At 42.5% G+C, this 19,480-nt stretch overlaps 1 protein-coding gene across 10 annotated transcripts; it reads right to left on the minus strand.

Moving 5' to 3' along the window:
- Positions 1–77: 77 nt before the first annotated feature.
- On the minus strand, positions 78–16,835 carry ZNF655 (zinc finger protein 655). Of its 10 annotated transcripts, none has more exons than XR_012376283.1 (7): positions 16,444–16,832; positions 14,862–14,999; positions 13,583–13,668; positions 13,051–13,177; positions 5,903–6,007; positions 3,273–5,388; positions 78–1,698 (listed from the first exon to the last, which is right to left on the minus strand). XR_012376283.1 is itself a non-coding variant. In XM_073886329.1 (7 exons), exons 2-7 carry the CDS (start codon positions 14,995–14,997, stop codon positions 1,539–1,541), a joined length of 693 nt encoding a protein of 230 aa, XP_073742430.1. In that variant the 5' UTR covers positions 14,998–14,999; positions 16,444–16,829; the 3' UTR covers positions 78–1,538. The 10 variants fall into 10 exon arrangements, 8 of the variants coding, with proteins under 8 accessions (XP_073742430.1, XP_073742429.1, XP_025719523.1 ...); XR_012376282.1 differs by having other exon boundaries at positions 78–1,772; XM_073886329.1 differs by having other exon boundaries at positions 3,273–3,351; positions 16,444–16,829.
- Between the last annotated feature and the right edge of the window lie 2,645 nt (positions 16,836–19,480).

Below are 19,480 nucleotides of genomic sequence, written 5' to 3' on the forward strand. Positions count from 1 at the left end.
CCTCTCTCGCTGTATCTCTCTCTGTATCTCTGTCAAATAAATAAATAAAATCTTTAAAAAAAAAAAGATATAGCCAGTACCTTTTACATTACCTCATTTAATTTTCATGCTATTATTAACCATCGTATAGACAAGGAAACTAGAGGCTAACATGCCCAAAGTCACACAGCCAGTAAATAGCGAAGTTCAAACACAGAAATGTCCAATTCCAGTCACTGCTGTGACAACTACTCTGTTTTAGTCTTCATCACTTAATAGATGGTCTGATTTATGTTAACTGTGCCCATGGGCTGGCACTGAACATCATTGCATCTGGCAACTGTACTACTGAATGAATGAAAAGATAGATGAGGTCACATTTTCAGAGGTGGGGATTCCATTGGGCTTTGCCATTATGACACCCGAGGGGCCTCCTTTCAACTTCATTCTTAAACTTCCTCAGTTGCCCACATACTACTTCCTAGGGTGAGGCATTCCTCTAGAGAGCTTATTACCTTGAAGATGCCAAACTCTTTCATCTGAAGGCCTTCTGATATGTTCTTTTGCCTGAAATACTCTCCCTGCTCCTCTTCCAGTGGTCCCCATCTCTCCAGTCTATGTCTATCCACGCTTTTGCTCAAGTCAAAAACCTACAAATCAAACTTGATTTTCCCATTACCCACCTTGCTCCATTGCTGTAATTTAGTCAGAAGTGATGGGAAATCTAATACATGTCCATCAATCAGCAAGTTCCAGTTAGCAGGGAAAAAAGAGCACATTCTGGACATTGAGAAGTGGAAATGTAAACCTAGTAATGGGAGCTGGGACAGCTAACAGGAGGTAAGAATTTGGGAGCTCTGACCTGTGGCATGTCATTGTCAAAATCATCTAAGCCTGTTTCAGGGAGCAGGATCTCTGACTAGCTCCCAAAAGATACTGGGATATTTTCTCTCTAGTATCCCAGACAGCTCTGGGAGCATTCAGATTAATTGCAAACTGGTAATAGTCAACCACTGAGGATATAACAGGGAATGAAGAGCTATTAAAGAAAACTTCTCTGGGTTCTGGGATGTGTCTAATATCAACATCATGATGATGGAAAGCCTGGGAGTCAGGCCTGACTTGAGTCATTAACTTGCTGAGTGACCCTAACAGATTCTTCAACCTCTCTACACCTCAGTTCCTCTGTAAAACGGAGCTAGTTCCCTTGCAGAGGTGTGAGGATTAAGTTTGAATATGAACATACATATGCATGTAGGTAGGTGGATAGAAGACAGACTAAATTTGGTGTACCTCAACTATTACATTTCTTCTCTTCCCTCCCTTTAATCTTCAAGATTAAAACACTAAAAACACAAACTCACATTATATTGGACTGATTAAATATTGCAAGTTTAAAGAGACAAGTTAATTGTCCTCCAGGATTATTTTGGTTTCTCATTTTTTAAAATGTGTTTTACTTATTTTAAAAAAACACACACACACATTCTGCCTAGTTCTACTGAAACCTCAAACTATTTATGTGCCAACAACATCCCAATTGAATAATCCTTAAAACCTTAAACATTCAGACTTTGTTCCCGAAGTCTGTGGAAGAGCAAGTTTTGTATCAGTGTGAAGGAGAGTGATCCACTCCTGTTGTGAAGCAGGTTTCTGGAAGAAACGGGAGTCGCAGCCAGGAAGGTGATTCCAAGATTTCCAAATGCTTCTGGCTGAGGCCTTTACATATTTTTTGAAACAGATTCTGAGTATCAAACACACCTTTATTCAAGTGGAAGTACAAAAGCACATTCCTAAAACCAAATGCATACATGTGATTTTTACATATTCTGCTATTTAGGGATTAATCTGTTTCATAATCACCAGAAGTGACCATTGGTCTCTGTACATAAGGGCATACACATGGGGAAAAAAAAAAAAAACATGCATTTTTCATTTGCTTTTACATTTAAATCAATGCATTTAGATCTCTACTTTGCCCTGATAAGATCCTATGCTTGCTGATGACTAAAAGGCAAAATACGGTGGTAGAACTATCTTAGAGCTTAGCCATAAGAGGATTACAGAATAAGCAGTAAATTGTTATATATTTGTTGAGAATCCCTAGTGAATATTATAACATCTGAACTATGAAGGCCTCACTTGCTGGAATGACAATAAGAATTTTAAGTAACACCTGTCTTATTCACAAAGTGTTATGAAACTTAAGATGGAAAAATATAATAAAATGCTTTGACAACATCTAAAGAATCATGAATTCTTGGCTAGGTGTTGACAGTGACATCCTGACATCTGTGATCACTTTTATCAATCAAAAAACCAAATTCTTTTATATGGCCTGTAGACTCGTAAAATACAGAAAATGCGATGATGAACAAACAATTATACACAAAGCCCCCACACTTCAAATACTGTCCTGGATTGACGGGAGAGGGGGGTAAAAATCCAAACAGATAAAGAAGCAATCGTAGCAGTTAAAATTTTACCAGGAAGACCTGCCACTCTCTTGAAATACTCTCTCCAGAGAGATTACAGAAGAACAGCTTTTGTTTTCTTTTTTGAAAAGCTGCATTCCCTTATGAAGTTCTGACTTTTCTGTGTATGTTCTTTATATTTTGCCCTATCAAAAGCAGACCTGAGCATTTTGCTGTCCTTCAACAGAAGTATATAAAGTAATTCTAAACTTTGACATGCAGAACAGGCGCTGAATGAATGTAGCTAGACCATCAGGAGTCTTGTTGGCTCCCTGATGTCCTTATCTCTTTTGGAGGGCTGTGGATGCAGACAAGACAGCTATTGGGTGGGGTGTCATTTGAAAATGTTTAGCTGCCTGACGCAAACACAGTAGAGATGGAATCCTTCAAACTCATGGATGGACAGAATGTGGAAATCCAATTCTTTTTAAAGGTAGATGCTTCACTTTAGGAAAGAAGACACCAGAACACCAACATCAAGTAGGGACGGCAAACCTGCTGGTGAGAAGCTTAAAACTAGAAAACCATCATTTGAAGATACTAAGAAAATGGAGAAATTAACAGGAATCCAAGTGTTGTGGCTGGAAAACAACAGGAAAGTAGAATGCTCAGAAAACAGCAGACCTAAGAGTCTGTTTTGGAGAGAACTTGGGCTGAGAACAGCAGAAAAATCTAAATGAGCTGCTTTCCAGAAGTTATGTTTTTACATGGGTGTGTTAACAATATCTTAGAGAAGCTATAACAGGAACCAAATTTCAGGAAAAATAAAAATGTTCATAGGCCATAAATGAGTTCCATAAATAAAGTTTATATACCTACCTACACCACCTATTAAATAAAAGAATGCCATGAGGAAACAGCATTGCATTCACCAAGTCACTCCTCAGACTATCTTCTTCTGCAATGAAAAAATCAGGGCTATATATTAACAATTTTATATAAAATTTTCTCTCCAGTATTTTGATGTTGAGTAAAGCCTGAAATGTGGAGGTACATTTTTTCCATTTGCATTATATCAGATTCTGGTCTGGTGTGGAGATTCTAATGATGAAAAAAGACTTGAACTCCCACTGAAAGATCTGTCACCTTTGCTACACTTGAATGGCTTCTCCTGGGCACAGATTCTTTGACGTTGAATAAGGGGTAGAATATGACTGAATCCTCCCATGCACATACATGCTTATTACATTCATAGGCTTTCTGCATGGAATGAATTTGATGCTGAACAAGGTAGTTTCTTTGACTGAAGGCTATTTCACATTTATTACAGTGATGGAATTTTATTCCAGTAAGAATTCTCCAATGGTGACTAAGGTATGAAAATAGCATGAAGCATTTACCACATTCAATATATTCATAGATTTTCTCATTGGTATGGGTTTGCAGATATCGAAGTTTAACACTGACAAAACAGTTTTCCTACATTCATCACATTCAGAGGGTTTCTCTCTGGTGTGGATTCTCTGATGCTGAATAAGGTTGAGCTATTGACTGAAGGCTTCACCACCTTCAGTACATATATAATTTCTCCCTGGTGTGAACTCTCAGATGTTGAATGAAGCCTGACTTTGACTAAATGTCTCCCCACGTTCGTCACATTCATAAGGTTTCTCTTTGGTATGAATTCTTTGATGTTGAACAAGGTGTGCTCTCTGACTGAGGTTCTTTTCCCATGCATCACAATCAAAGGCTTTTTCTCTGGTGAGGACTTCTTGCTGAAGAACAAGATCTGAGCTATGATTGAAACTTTCCTCATAATCATTACACTCATAAGACTTCTCTTTCCCATGAATTTTGTGATGCTGAATAAGGCATGAAGTTTGACCGAAAGCTTTTCCACACTCATTACATTCATGTGGTTTCTCTCCTGTGTGAATTCTTTGATGCTGAATAAGATGGGAATTCAATCTGAAGTCTTTTCCACATTCATTACACGTATAGGGCTTTTCTCTGAGATGAATTCCTTGATGTTTCATAAAGGTCAACCCACAATCATTGTATTCATAGGCTTTCTCTTCACAGTGGACTTTCTGATGTTCGGCAAGGTATGAGGTATGATGGAAGTCACTGCCACATACTGTACACTTACAGGGCATCTCTCTGTGAATCTTCTGATGTTGAGTAAGATGTACACTACGACTGAAAACTCTTTCACAATTACTACATTTATAAGACTTTGCTCTAGTGTGAATCCTCTTATGTGGAGTTATGTCTGAGCTCTGACTACAGGATTTATCAGATGCTTCACAGGATTTATCAGATGCTTCACATTTATAGGGTTTTTCTCTAGTGTGTATTCTTTTATGTCGACTAAGACTTGAACTCTGACTGAAAGATTTTTCACATTCTTTACATTTGTAGGGTTTCTCTCTAGTATGAATTCTCTGATGTCTAGAAAGGGCAGAGCTCTGATGGAAGACTTTCTCACATGCATCACATTTATAGGATTTCTCTGTGGCAGGAATGCTGTCACATTTACTAAGGTGGGAGAGATCCATTAAGCTTTCCTTATATTCACTACTCTGAACATCCTGTATGAGATTTATTTGTTCTTGTTTACCAGCAGCTGAATTCTGGTTCACACCCATGTCATACTTATCAGTATCATCAATATTCTGTATTCTAAGAACTCTCTGTTCTGTATCAAGGGTAGAGTCCAGATTGAAGCTTTTTTCAGGTTCATTACATTCATTGTCACTGGTGAAGGCTTTCTTGCTGATTGTTATCTGCCTAAATTCTCTCTCCAGGAAGAGAAATTTCCTTAGGATTTCCTGAAGCCTTTCTAATCTGTCCTCAGGTTTAGACACTTCTCTAGTCCCAGGAACTTGGGCAATATCCTTTTTGAGTCTTCCTACTCTCACTTTGTATGAATGTACTTCTTCCAAAATTTCCTGCTTAGGAATCAACAGCTTGTTCTCTTCTCTGGTCTCTCCATCTGATTCAACATATAAATAGAAAATGCAAATGTAATCTGTACCCTGTGCTTAGGGGGGAAAAAAAAAAAACCTCAGAGAGGAGAAAACTAAATAATCTACAATCTACTAATATGAGAGTTTATTTACTCTGAAGCACAGGCATAAAATCTCAACAGCAGATGCAAGGACATGAATAGGAGCAGTGAGGTAATATACAAATGGTTCAGGGTGTGGTAGAAACAGAGGACATTTTTGGCAAAGAAGATAACCAATTACGGTGTTTCAAAGCAGGTAATAGGGAAGTAGTTCAAAAGAATTATAGATAAGCAACTTGAACAGGGACCCAGTACAACTTGTGGATGGGGGATAAAGTAAATGCAAAGAATTCATCAAAACCGAAGGGAAAAGGAAGGAGCTCGCCATCTAGTATACAGACCAAGCTCTCTTCATTCTGACTGCCAAAGCAGCTACAATGTGGCTCAACAACTTGACTCTTACTTCCTAATTCCATCTGATTGATTCTACCTTACTCACCTGAGCAGTCATCTCTTAAGACTTCTCTATTCTTAGTTTCCAGATCAAAGACCTGTAGATCTTGTTCCCGCTGGGAGATCCCATCAGGCTTGGAAATTGGAAATCCTGCTCACAGAGAAGGAAATGGGATGTGGCGATTTATCCCCAGACACTACACAAAGACACTTCTTCTTCTCTTAACTAACAGTTAATGGAGAGAGAAAGTAAATTCTTAGAAGACATTAGGGAAGGGCTGGAGAGTGAGAAGGGCAAAGATCCTCTACAGAGAGCTCCTACCTGTGCTCCAGGAAGAGGTGTGTTACGGGGCAAGTTGATGACTTTGGGAGAAGTATTCATTTAAACATTACTCAGACAAGGGAACTGGTGCTTGAGTGTGTACCTGTCTTCACAGAAGTGATCATTTTCACTCTTCAGCTGTTGCCTATAGATCAATCTTTGTATTAGACCTGGTCTACAAGTATTAGACCAGGTCAAAAGGGAAGTCATCAAAATATAACTTTGCTGGACTGGAGGAAGGTGAATAGTCAAGCACCTGTTGTGTGGTGAGCTAAACTGCAGCAACAGAATCAGTGAGGATTGATATTCCAAGAACCAATCTCAAGAAACTTCAATCTCAATTCGCTTCAGTGCATATGAGGAAACAAAAAATAACATAACACATTCTTACCCATTAGGAGTTACACTCTTGTTTATTCAACAAACATCTACCGGGTCGCCTCCCATGTGGAAACTACGTAGAGACAGATATAAACAACTAACTATAATACGATACAGAGAGACAAGTGCAATGAAAGTGCACCTTCACATAAAAAATGGTCTTTCTTGGCTTACATAATGGACTGCTACGATCTAATCTCTTTTAAAGCAAAAGCAAGAAGCAGTCTGATCCTGAGGGGGGCAGAACTATTATAGTATCAAAGGGGAAGTTTTTATACGTCTTCAGACCAGAAATCTTCTAGTAGCACACATCCATGGGCTAGCTCAAGCCCGTCAACTCCAAAAGCCTTTTTCTCCACTTACTGTCTACATAATTTATTATTTGTTCCTCTTACGCTGACACGTCACTATATAATGGAGTTTATAGATTTTTATTTAACTGGCTTCAGGAATTATCATCCCTACTTCATTTATAAACTCTTACTAGCAGGGACCATGTATCTTATATCTTTTAATTTTTTTGACTTATTTACTTAAGAGCTACTTAACGAGTGCCAATTTTGTGTCCTAGCGTCAACATATAACAGATAACCAGTTTATAAGAGGGCACTGGGCCTGTAAAATACGACAAACCAACAGCCATCCTCTTAGGATTCCATGTGAGAGCCTATGAACAGGCAGATACAGAACAGATAAAAGAAAGGCATTTACTGTGCTTCTGAATTCCTGCTGGGCATTAATAGTCTATTCTCCCCTTTGGACGCTTATTTAGTTGAGGTCCTCCATGTCAAATGAAATAGTTTTCAAGTTTAAAAAAAAAAAAAAGCATGGCATGAAGCAGCAAATATCCTCAGAATTCTGGTAACAGAATTTGTTAACTTTTAGCTCAGATATCAAAGTGTTTCTAAGTATTTGATAACTGAAGTGATCAGACAAATTTTGCTTATTTATTCTATATCTATACCCACATCACCTATACACAACAAAAAAGACTGTCTCCATGTGGAAAGAAGGGTTTGACTGTAGATTGTGTTTAAGTTAATGCAGTCAGGAATAAGAGAAAATGTTTAGTAGGCAGTTAGAGATAAAATACTACAGTTCTGGGGGCACCTGGGTGGCTCAGTCGGTTAAGCGTCTGCCTTCGGCTCAGGTCATGATCCCGGGGTCCTGGGATCGAGTCCCACATCAGGCTCCTTGCTCAGCGGGGAGCCTGCTTCTCCCTCTGCCCACCGTTCCCCCTGCTTGTGCTCTCTTTCTTTGACAAATAAATAAATCTTAAAAAAAAAAAAAGACTAGTTTTGATGAAACAACAGGGTTCAAAATATAGACTTAAAAGTTATCTGTATCATCAGTATCATTAAAATATTAAGCTAAGGTTTACTGCACATTTGGTAGGTGCAAAGTACCACACCAAGGACTTTACAAATTTTCACTAATTGAATACTCATCATAATTCATCATAAGCGAAGTCTTTCAGAACCTGGCTTTCACATAATCTGCTAGTAAAAAATAATGACTGTGAATGAAATCTGTCCCTTCCTCCAACATATGTACAGAAAGACAACAGGAGATCAACACACCGACAATGGAGTAAAAGGTGAAAATAAATAAAAAAGAACAGAGAGGGGCGCCTGGGTGGCTCAGTTGGTTAAGCGTCTGTCTGCCTTCGGTTCAGGTCATGATCCTGGAGTCCTGAGATTGAGCCCCACCTCGGACTCCCTGCTCAGTGGGGAGTCTGCTTCTCCCTCTGCACCCGCCCCCCAACTCCACTCCTGTTCTCTCTCAAAAAAAAAAAAAGAACAGAGAAATAGTGATTATAGAGTAATACATGGAGAGCCAGGATCCAACATATTTGGAGTCATGGATATTCTAATTAAAAGCAAACTAAAAGATCACTTAGTGTCAAAGAAATGAAAGTCTCTTTAAAATAAAAATCCAAACTCTTTTACAAAAGTATAAGCAATATTCAATCGGAGGAAATTCCATTATAAAGAAATAATTTAAACATACTCCTGAAATTTGTTTATATTAAAAAATCTGGTCTGGGGCACCTGGGTGGCTCAGTTGGTTTAGCATCCGACTCTTGATCTCAGCTCAGGTCTTGATCTCAGGTTGTGAGGTCAATCCCTGTGTGGAGCCCACTTAAAAAATTAAAAAAAAAAAATTTTTTTTTTTAAAATCTGATCTATAGCTCTTATCACATGCAGTCCTTTCCAAAAAAGCATTTAAGTAACTACCATGAGCCAGGTACTTACACACACAACATAATTTAATCTAATTTAATCCTTGGCATAAACCCAGAAAGGCAGACAATTATTTTTCATGTTTTATAGTTGAAGAAAATAGGTATCAGTTTAAATAATCTACTCAATGTAGACAGTTGATAAGATGAACCCAAGTCTGATTCCACAGTTTATATTCTTTCTAGTCTAACATTCTAAGGGTCACAGGAAGCATTAAGGCAGGTTTTCTTGCCATTGGCCTGAATGCCTTTTTCCTAAATTTTAAAGTCAGAACTCTATGCTTTCAAAATATGCATTTGCAATTAATTTTTCCTATCCAAAATTATTTAATCTTTTATTGAAACCTTTTAATTTTTTTATTTTTCTTTTAAAGATTTTATTTATTTATTTGACAGAGACAGAGACAGCGAGAGCAGGAACACAAGCAGGGGGAGGGGGAGAGGGAGAAGCAGGCTTCCCACTGAGCAGGGAGCCCGATGCAGGGCTCGATCCCAGGACCCTGGGATCATGACCTGAGCCAAAGGCAGACACTTAATGACTGAGCCACCCAGGCGCCCCAAAACCTTTTAATTTTTTTAAATTTAAACCTTGACAGTTCTCCAATTAGCTTTATTTTTAACTTAATCTGGTCTTTAAAAATAACATTTAAAATTCACCTCATTATTTGTTTTTTCGCCTACACCAGTTATGCTGAGATTTTAGCCACCTGGAAGCTTTATGCCCTTCTTCTTGGTCCTTAATAGACGAAAGAAATCTCTCCTTAGTAATATTGTTCTTATGTAGATACCTATTTTTTTTTATTTTATTTATTTATTTGAGAGAGACAGTGAGAGAGAGCAGAGCAGGAGGGAGGGGCAGAGAGACAAGCAGGCTTCCTGTTGAGCAGGGAGCATGACAAAGGACTCGATCCTATGACCCTGGGATCATGACCTGAGCCAAAAGCAGCTGTTTAACCGACTGAGCCACCCAGGCGCCCCTAGATACCTATTTTAATGGACTGTATTCCTACACAATTTTATTTCTTCTTGAATGCCTGTTCTTTCTGCTCCCCAACTGTACAACCTAATGCCCATCTGTCCAATTTTTCATGGCTTTTTCTAATTGTCATCAGAGTATAAAGCCGTTAAGAATATAAAAAAACCACATGTGAGGTCCCTGGGTGGCACAGTTGGTTGAGCATCTGACTCACTTTTGTCTCAGAATGTGATCTCAGGGTCGTGAGATCAAGCCCCGTATCAGGCTCTGCGCTCAGCACGGAGGCCGCTTGGGACTGTCTCTCCCTCTGCTCCTCCCCACCACTCTCTCTCTCTAAAGAAATAGATGGATAAATCTTTAAAAAACAAAAACAAAAGCTAAAAACACCATATGTGGTTGGACTACTTGTCCTAAGGGGCAAAATAATGAAAAAGAACATGCGCTTCAGGTTCAGATCTGAGTCCTATGCCTAGTTCTGACCCTGAGTGGATCACTTAACTTTTGAGCCTCAGTTTCCTCAGGTATAAAATAGAATAACATTTGCTCACAGGGTTATGGCAAGTATTAAATGAGATATGTATAGTACCTCCTAACACACTGGCTCCTCAATAAATAGTAAATAGCCATGGCAGTAAGACATTCTATACAAAATCATTTTTGTCCTCATGACATCAACTTCAAAAAGCAAAGGGTATGTGCCAAACATTTCCTGATTTATCAACTTAACAACCAGAATTCTGATAGGCATGTTTCTAATGATGTCATCTAATAAGGCACCTGCCACACTGACCCTGTGGGAAATGCAATCCAGACCACTTTCCTGGTCTTAACCTCCGGCACTAAGTCACAAGTAACTTCCCTTTGGGTATGACCCTCAAGCCAGTAATTCACTCGCTGTCAACAGAACAGCAAGTTAATTTGGTAATGAAATTCTTTTTTAGAATTAGATTGGTAATGAAAAATATGACTTTTTACTTACTTTTTTATTCTTTTATTCAGCCATTCATACTCTGTATGTTTACTACTATATAGTAAAAGCACTTACCCAAAGGAAGAAAGTTTTGATGTCTGTGACAACTGAGCTACTGCCGTGGGGAAAAGATGTGAACTTGACAGTGGGGCTGCTAAGTCCGTATTTTACAACACCAAACATTAAGCTAATTAAGTGTATAAACTTACATTTCAGGTGGAGTCTGCTGAGCCCACAAATATGAAAATGATTTCCTGAGAACTGTAAAAAATAATTAACTAAAAAGATGCTGCTGACTTGGTCACAAAAGCAAGGTGAACAGGAGAGTCTGTTGTGTGCGTCTGTAGCCAGTATGCGTGCGTGTGCATGCGTGTCCTGTACTTGTGCAGAGGTGACACAGGAAATGGGATAAAATTCAGTCTAATAGCACGCTGTGCTACTAGGCTGACTAAAGTGCTAAGAAGTTTGTTTACTCCAAAAAGTAGACAGGTTAACTGTTGGAAATTATGTAATTATTAGATAAAATTAACAGTTTACAATTACATCACTTTACAGTTTACAAAGTTGTTAAATATACATTCAATTTGATACCCTGAAATAAAGAAATTAAACTCTTTTGCCCTCCCATTTCCCATCCATCAAGGACAGAGCTAAGGAACACTTGATTAGAAAAGGTCATTTAAATGCATCAAACTGTATAGCACCACAAAGAATAAAGGGGACAAAGTCAGGGCCCTGGAGGGGGCCATGGGGACTTAAAGGAGAAGACAAGAGTGTTAAACATGAGGAAAGCCTAGGGGTCACTGAAAAGTCAGACAACAGAAGGGGCTGGTCATATTCACTACAGAAAAGAGAGGTGCACAGCATATGTTCCACATTCTAAAATAACATGAAAAGATCATAACTGAGGAGCTGCAGTTGAACTTTGTGGTTTCTCAGAACACAAGTAGATGACCACCAACCGTGGCTTATGAATGAACTCAGAACTCAAGTTCAAAATTCATCTGGCTGCAATGGAGGACCTCCTTGGCCCTTCCGAAATTTAACAAAGGTCATCTGAGGAGCTGCAATTTTACATAGTGGTGGCATCCTGAGAGCATCAATCAAGTGTAATATCTTACAATCGTGGAAAAGGAGTTTCCGAGCGGGGACGAGCAATATCGATGGGAAGCCGATACTTGGGCCATCTCTTGGAGATTCCTGCTGAAAGAACTGCAAGTGTTTCTCCAGAGAAAGCACTTGCCTGGGTATGACTCAGGGCCGGGCAGGAATTCACACTATGAATCCGGGTGGTAGGAAGGCGGAGAAGTATGCCTACAAAGATCAAAGAGCCAGGAATGGGAAACACACTAAAAACCTTCCCAGTGGGCAGGCTGCCTCCCCACAGGTAAAAAGCCTTCTTTAGTCCTGAGCATAATCAAGGAGACAAAGGAACACCCTGGATGCCACCAGCATAGGCAAAGCCAAAAAAAAAAAAAAAAAGAGAGAGAGAGAGAAAAGAAAAAGTGTGATTAAATACATACATACAAAAGATTAAAAAAAAAAAAAAAAGCAGAAGCAGAGACTGGCAAAAAAAGAGGAAAAGGAGCAATGCTCACATCAAGGGGGCTGCCAACAGCCCCACTGATGCTGCTCTAGAGCACTACCGGGTGCCTAATCCAAACCATCCAAACAACAAAGGAGAGACTCGGTTTAAAGCTGAAACTTCTTCTGCTCCGGGTGAGGTTACTTAGGACTACCATCTGGATGACTCACTGAAATAGACTTGCAGTGAGTCATGTCTTTAAATGAAGTCTCTCAAACTCTGCCTCTTGGAGATGAATTTAGGAATGTTAAGAGGTGAGGGATCATTCAACAAGGATTTTAGCCTATCTTTAAAAAAAAGATTTCCTCTTCCAAGGAAAATGGAAAACTTTTAGATACGGGGGCACTGAATTACCAGGAAGGAACGTGTCTGGTTGTGGACTGGGAGGCTCTAAAGTCCCTCTCATAAAAAAAGGAAAAGATAGAGAAGGTGAGAACTTAGGCAAAGCACAAGCAAGTTTCCCTTTTCTAACAGGAAACAGATGCCCCATGAAAGCAGCAATCGTTATTTAAAGATAAGGAGTAAAATGTCTCCTCTTGAACCCCCCCGCCCAAGAAAACCCACTCCCAGAGGAAATGATCTTGAAGATGGAGGATTCAGAGGTTCTAAGACCTGGAATCTGAACCAAACTCTACTTTCTCAGAGACCTCGCACCTCCTCAGAAACAAGGAAGTAAAGAAATCCTAACAGGTAAACTGAATAATAAGAAAGTCCTTACCCAGTGAGACCACGTTCCCATAATTCTCTAACATCACTTCTCTGTAGAGATCCCTCTGAACAGGGTCCAGGCATCCCCATTCCTCTCGAGTAAGGTGCACAGCCACATCCTCGAATGTCACAAACTCCTGAAATAACACAGCCTGGCTGCTCTGGGGAATGAGGCCACTATAGCATCGTAGCCAGAAAAAAGGAGAAGACACAGAGAGGGTGTCGAGGGTGTCCAATGTGTAGCAAAGCTGGGGAGGAGGGAAAACAGACTAGAAACTAGGGAATCAGTTCCATAACCTTTAACATCTAACAAACACCCATCACAGCACCAGGGATAGAGAAGGAACAGTGTTTACTGGTGGAGGTGGGGAAATGGGAAGGTGGTTTCTGTGAAGTCCAGGTCTCTGAAGAGGATCAATTCCCAAACTGGGGTCTGCTATTGAAAAAAATTCGAGGCAGGGTTTACGGATGGGATGAGGGAAGGGCCACAGTCGATCAGTAGCAACAGTCCCTGAGGAAAAGCAGAGGGTTCCTCAGCTCACCTGGTACCTGGCTGTCAGGAGCGTAGCTGCCTGGTCTCCTGGGCTTCCCTCATGGGGAAGAGCAGGCACCTGGGGAACAGGTGGAGCTGAGGGAGGAGAGAGGAGCCAAGAGTGAGAGCAACCCTTCCCCAGGGCTCCCTGACAGAAGAGGGAGTCAGTGGGACCCTTCTTCACATCAACATTCTAGTAAAACCAATGAACGTTTATCAGGTACTGAGTGCATCTACTCTGCTCCTTCTCAGCATCAGCATGCCCTCCTTACCCATGTTTAGACCCATGATTCAGGATTTTCTTATAAAATCTCGATTTGACTTTATTCTCATGACAGGACATTCCTCTAACAGGAGAGTAAGCACTATACCTGTTTTGCAGATGGGCAAAGCAAAGCATAAAGACTTGCAGTGACTTGTCCAGGGCAATGACTATTTAGTTGACTTCTGAAGCTTTCCCGGACACTGTTCTGTAAATTTCAGTAAGCCTTCATGTGAAAAGGCACTGTCTCTGCAACCACTGTGTAAGGCTCCCAAGAATAAGGAATGGTCATCTGTTTCCTCACAACCTTTTCCACACTCCCACAACACCCCACAGCACTCTACACACGACGGCACTCAACTGGTGTTGCTGACACATAAGTTATTTCGGGCACTGCAGTTGGCCACAGCAATTTAAAACAAGGTTCTTACAAAACAAAAAAAGTACAAGACATGTCAACCTATCTATACGATACATAAAGATGTTACTGTTGAGTCAACATGTGATATGTATACACTCGTACAGGCGTTGTGCTCGACCAAGGAATTAAATGGTTGCTTTTTTGGCCAAAATTAGATTAGTCACAAACACTGCAGCTGCAACAGAATGGCAGGTGGCAAAGCTCGCAAAGTCATCAAGGAGGGAAGAAACTAAGTAAAGGGAACAGGGGGAGAGAAGGGCTCTAAATCTAAGAGGAAGTAAAAGCGAGGCAAGGATTTTGAGATGCAGCAAAAGCAGCGTATCTTAGAAATTGCTCTGGATGTGAAACCAGGATAAAGTGAAGGTTGTATGAACGAAAAAAAGCCAAAGCAGAGTGAATGACCACCACTCTGCCTATTAAGAAAAGATGGGCTGTCCTTAATAGAAGAGCCCAAGACCAGGACTGAACTGAGTCACATCTGACCCTCCCTTCCAGACCTCCCCTAGGGGCCATCTTCTTATTGAAGTTCCCGGCCTCTCTCATACCAGGCCCGGGAGCCCCACTGCATCCCCATTCTCTTGGATTTAAGTGCTCTCTAGGCCTTACCCCCGTTGAGCTCCTGTTCCATGTCGGTGTCCTGCACGAACGGAGGCTCTGGGGACAGACCCTCAGACAGGCTCTCCAAAGACTGAAACTGGACAACTGGCGATCCTGCTGCTTCCTGGGCGGATATTTCCTCCATCCCTGTTATGGAGGACAAGGACCATCACTGCCCAGTGAGATTGCGAGAATTTATTGCACTAAGTTAAGCCATCCCATTATTTTACATCCTCAGGACTTAGCAAAGTATCTTACACACGGCAGGTACTCGATAAAAACAGTTAATAATAACCAACCACCTAAATAAAACAACAGAAAGAAAAATGGAAATTATTCAGTTTCAAATATTTAAGAACCAAATCATATGGTCCAAGTGTGCAACTTTAAACTCCACAAATTCAGAATTTGTGGTATTTCAAGAAAAACAAAAATCAAGAAAGTACAACTTAAAGATTTCTGAGGAAAGTTTAAAATATTTGAAATGCAGAGGGGCGCCTGGGTGGCTCAGGTCATGGTCCCAGGGTCCTGGGATCGAGCCCCACATCAGGCTCCCTGGCTCCTCAGGAAGCCTGCTTCTCCCTCTCCCACTCCCCCTGCTTGTGTTCCCTCTCTCGCTGTTTCTCTGTCAAATAAATAAAACCTTTAAAAAATTTTTTATTTTTATTTTTTTTTTTTAGAAATAACATTTATTTTTTTTTAAGATTTTATTTATTTATTTGAGAGAGAGAGAGCACACGAGGGGGGGAGGGTCAGAGGGAGAAGCAGACTCCCCGCTGAGCAGGGAGCCCGATGCGGGACTGGATCCCGGGACTCCAGGATCATGACCTGAGCCGAAGGCAGTCGCTTAACCAACTGAGCCACCCAGGCGCCCTAAAAAATTTTTTTTAAATATTTTAAATGTACAGACTTCTTTCAAGGGTCAAGTTTGTACCCAGAAAAACATGCTGGTTATGATTACCTTTTTTTTTTTCCTTTTAAGGCAGGCCCCCGAGGAATTACTTGGCAAACACTCTGCCCACTCTGAATTCCTAAATGGGCTTGCCTAATGACAAAATTCCCACTCGGTCGGGGTGGGGTGGGCTCGGGGTCGGGGTCAGACCCTTCACCAACGCAGACGAGGTGGGCAGGCCGCTTCCCACGGCCCTGACAGTGATCCAGGGAAGAGCCGCGCCTCAAACAGGTTTGGCTCGTGTCCTTCAAACCCAAGGACGCCACAGGGCTCCGTCCCGCTTCCACAACCCTCAGAAACGGCCCTGGCGCCCTGCCCTCGGAAGGCCTCGCCCGGCGCTGCCCTCCTCCCACTTCCCTGTTTTAGGCGAACACGCGCTCCCCGAAGAGCAAGGCAGGCCACAGAGACCCAGCTCGCACCAGGGCAGGGTCACCGGGCCCCGGCGGCGAGGCCCTCAGTCCGCGGGGTGTCAGGGTGAACCCTGACTGAGGAGAAACAGGCCCTCGCAACCCTGGCCCCGGAGCGCTCCTGGGGACGGGAACCGCCGTCGGCCGGAACCGGGCGCCTCCCCCTCCTTCCCGGGAGCCTAAACTAACGACGACGCCCACCGCGACCCCAGAACGGCTGCCAGGCACTCACCCGAGCGGAGGGGCAGGCCAAGCGGCCGTCCCGTCGCTGGCACCCTCGCTCTAGGAGCAGCCCGAGGGTTTCCGGGGTCGCTCTAGACCGCTTGGAGGCCGGCGCTTCTCAGTGGCACTTCCGGAGGCGGAGTCCGACGGCAGTCGGCCAAAGGCAGGACCCGGATGAGGGCCCCGTACCGCGGGGTTCTCGTGCTTGGGTTCCCTCCCCCCCCCCCCCCCCCCCCCGTATACTTCTCTGGGTCTGACCTCCCTCGGTGCTGACCCCTCTGGCAGCCTCTGTAGCCAGTATACCAGTAATGACCGCGACAGCCCCGGATTTGGGAAAGCGGCCCCGCTGGCCCTTCCCTGGTTCCAGCCACCCCTCGAGCCCCCGCTGGGTGGTGGCCAGCCCACGTGGTGCGTGTCCCGGGGGTGAGGAGGCGTGGCGGACCTCATGGTCCCACTTCCTTAAGTCCGCGGGTGGGGAAACAGCACAGGGGTACAAAGTACACCGATTGCTTTTTTAGGATTTATTTATTTTAGAGAGGGAGATGGGGGTAGGGGCAGAGGAGAGACAGAATCTCAAGCAGATTCTGCTCAGTGCAGAGCCTGCTGTGGGGCTCGGTCCCATGACCCTGACATCAGACCTGAGTTGAAACCAGGAGTCCCTCCCTTAACTGTGCCACCCCAGGCACCCCCAAAACACACCGACTAAAGCGAGGGTGGAAGGCGTTTGGGTGGTATGAGGACCACAGAAAATCGTGGGATCAGAAACTATTAATGTTTTGGAGGAAGGGACAGGGCATTGAGGAAGATGGAGTTTGTCAGAGAAATTGATCGTGGAAGACAGCTGCGTTCCTGGTGGAAAGACTGGACTCTACAGAAATGGATAGGTAAAGCAGGGCGCATGAGGACAGGCAGGCCGGGCGCTAGAACAGAAGCCCTGAGGGCATTGTGACTTCCCAGACCCTTCCAGAATGGGATGTCTAGTGGTGGAACCGGATTTGCAAGGGGCTTTAGATATTAGTCCTTTAAGTTTACAAATCAAGTACGATCCTGTAATGACATTTGACATTTCAAATTAAATATAAGAAAAATCAGAAGTATAGTATTCTACGTGCTTTTTCAAATTCCATCAGCCTCTCAGAGATTCTAATATGCCTTCCCTTTCTTTCCTTCTTGAGTGTCATCGATCTAATGCAACTTCCTACTACGACACAATCTCTAGTCTACAGTATCCGGCACAGTGGAGTCAGCATCACAGAAGATGCACTGCTTAGTTGCTTGCTGTACAGCTCCAGTTAGAACCTTTTTCTTGTGTTGAACAAAAATATACCCCCTGGTGATGTTTGTTGTTCCTGTTGAGATCCTGAGACAGTAGATGGCACCATTACTTCCTCCTCTTCATTAATAGCTCTTCTAATATTCTAGGATCGCTATGAGTTTGGGGTTTTTTCCTGAGTTGCCATTTCCCCACAAGTTGTACCAATTAGACTGCTGCAGTTCTGCAGGAGAGGTGAGCAAACTGTGCCAGTGGTGCATTTGTGTCTTAAGTTTTAGCTGACTCAGGCCGTTTGCTCCAGTGAGAGTACCTTAGGAGGCTCTCATTTAAGAGTCCACTTCTCGGGGGGCGCCTGGGTGGCTCAGTCGTTAAGCGTCTGCCTTCGGCTCGGGTCATGATCCCAGGGTCCTGGGATTGAGCCCCACATTGGGCTCTCTGCTCAGCGGGAAGCCTGCTTCTCCCTCTCCCTCTCCCCCTGCTTGTGTTCCCTCTCTCACTGTGTCTCTGTCAAATAAATAAATAAAATCTTAAAAAAAAAAAGAGTCCACTTCTCGGGGCACCTATGTGACTCAGTCAGCTGAGCATCCAACTCTTGGTTTCAGCTCTGGTCATGATCTTTGGGTTGTGGGCTCCGACTCTGCACGTTGAAGAGTCTGCTTGTCCCTCTCCCTCTGCTCCTCCCTCCGTGCTCTCCTCTCTCTTTAAATAAATAAAATCTTAAAAAAAAAAGTCCACTTCTCTTCAGTAGGCATCAATCCCTAACAAAAAGTAGTTAGAAACTAATTTTGATTTTGAGCAAAATTTTCAACAGTTCTTCAGATGACTAGGTGGCAACGGTTAGCCAACTCATAAAGTTTGTCGTTTTTATCTTACACTCTGTTGCTTCAAAGAAAAAATATATGAACAACTATTCCCAAGGGATTGAGCACTTCCTTGGTCTTTCCCATATGCCCACCATTGCACTAGGCATGGATAGTTACGAAAGAAAGAAAATATTACACCAGAATTGACACAGGCTCTAAACAAGGGTTTGTTTTCCCTGACTGCTTTATCTCCACCAGCACCATCATCTGAGGGTTTATAGGATGCCTTATCCATTAGACATACCTTAAAATGAGGAACCCACTTTATGGTCAAGGAGGTCTGACAATGAGCTTGTAACCACAGAATTCATGGTGCTTACTCATCACCCAGAAGCAGCTATCCAATAGAACTGTGGAATGGCAGGGGCACCTGGGTGGCTTAATTGGTTAGGTCTACTTTTGGCTCATGTCATGATCCCGGGGTTCTGGGATCGAGCCCCGTGTCGGGCTCCCTGCTCAGTGGGGAGCCTGCTTCTCTCTCTCCCTCTGCAGGTCCCCCTGCTTGTGCTCTCCTGCTCTCTCTCTGTCAAACAAATAAACAAAATCTTAAAAAAAAAAAAATGACAACTGTGGAATGGCATATTGAAGACCCAGCTAAATTACAACCTGCAAAGTTGGGGAGCTGTCCTCTAGGATACAGTATTTGCACTGATACTTATTGAACCAATAACATATATATGATATTTTGTCTCCAATAGAAAGATTAAGTGGGTACAGGAACCAAGGGGTTGAAACAGGAGCAACCCCTATTACTATCATAGGCAGTAACTCACTTGTGGAATTTGTGCTTCCTATCTCCAAACCCAGAGTCTCCTTGGTTATGGTTCTGATTCGCAGAAAAGAACATTTCTTCTAGGAGCTACATTAAATGTTCCAGTGAACTGGAAAGTGAGAATGTCACCAGGCCACTT

Source organism: Callorhinus ursinus, unplaced genomic scaffold, assembly GCF_003265705.2.
Source record: "Callorhinus ursinus isolate GAN/ISIS: 27379988/994484 unplaced genomic scaffold, GSC_fseal_2.0 scaffold70, whole genome shotgun sequence".
Taxonomy (NCBI): Eukaryota; Metazoa; Chordata; class Mammalia; order Carnivora; family Otariidae; genus Callorhinus; species Callorhinus ursinus.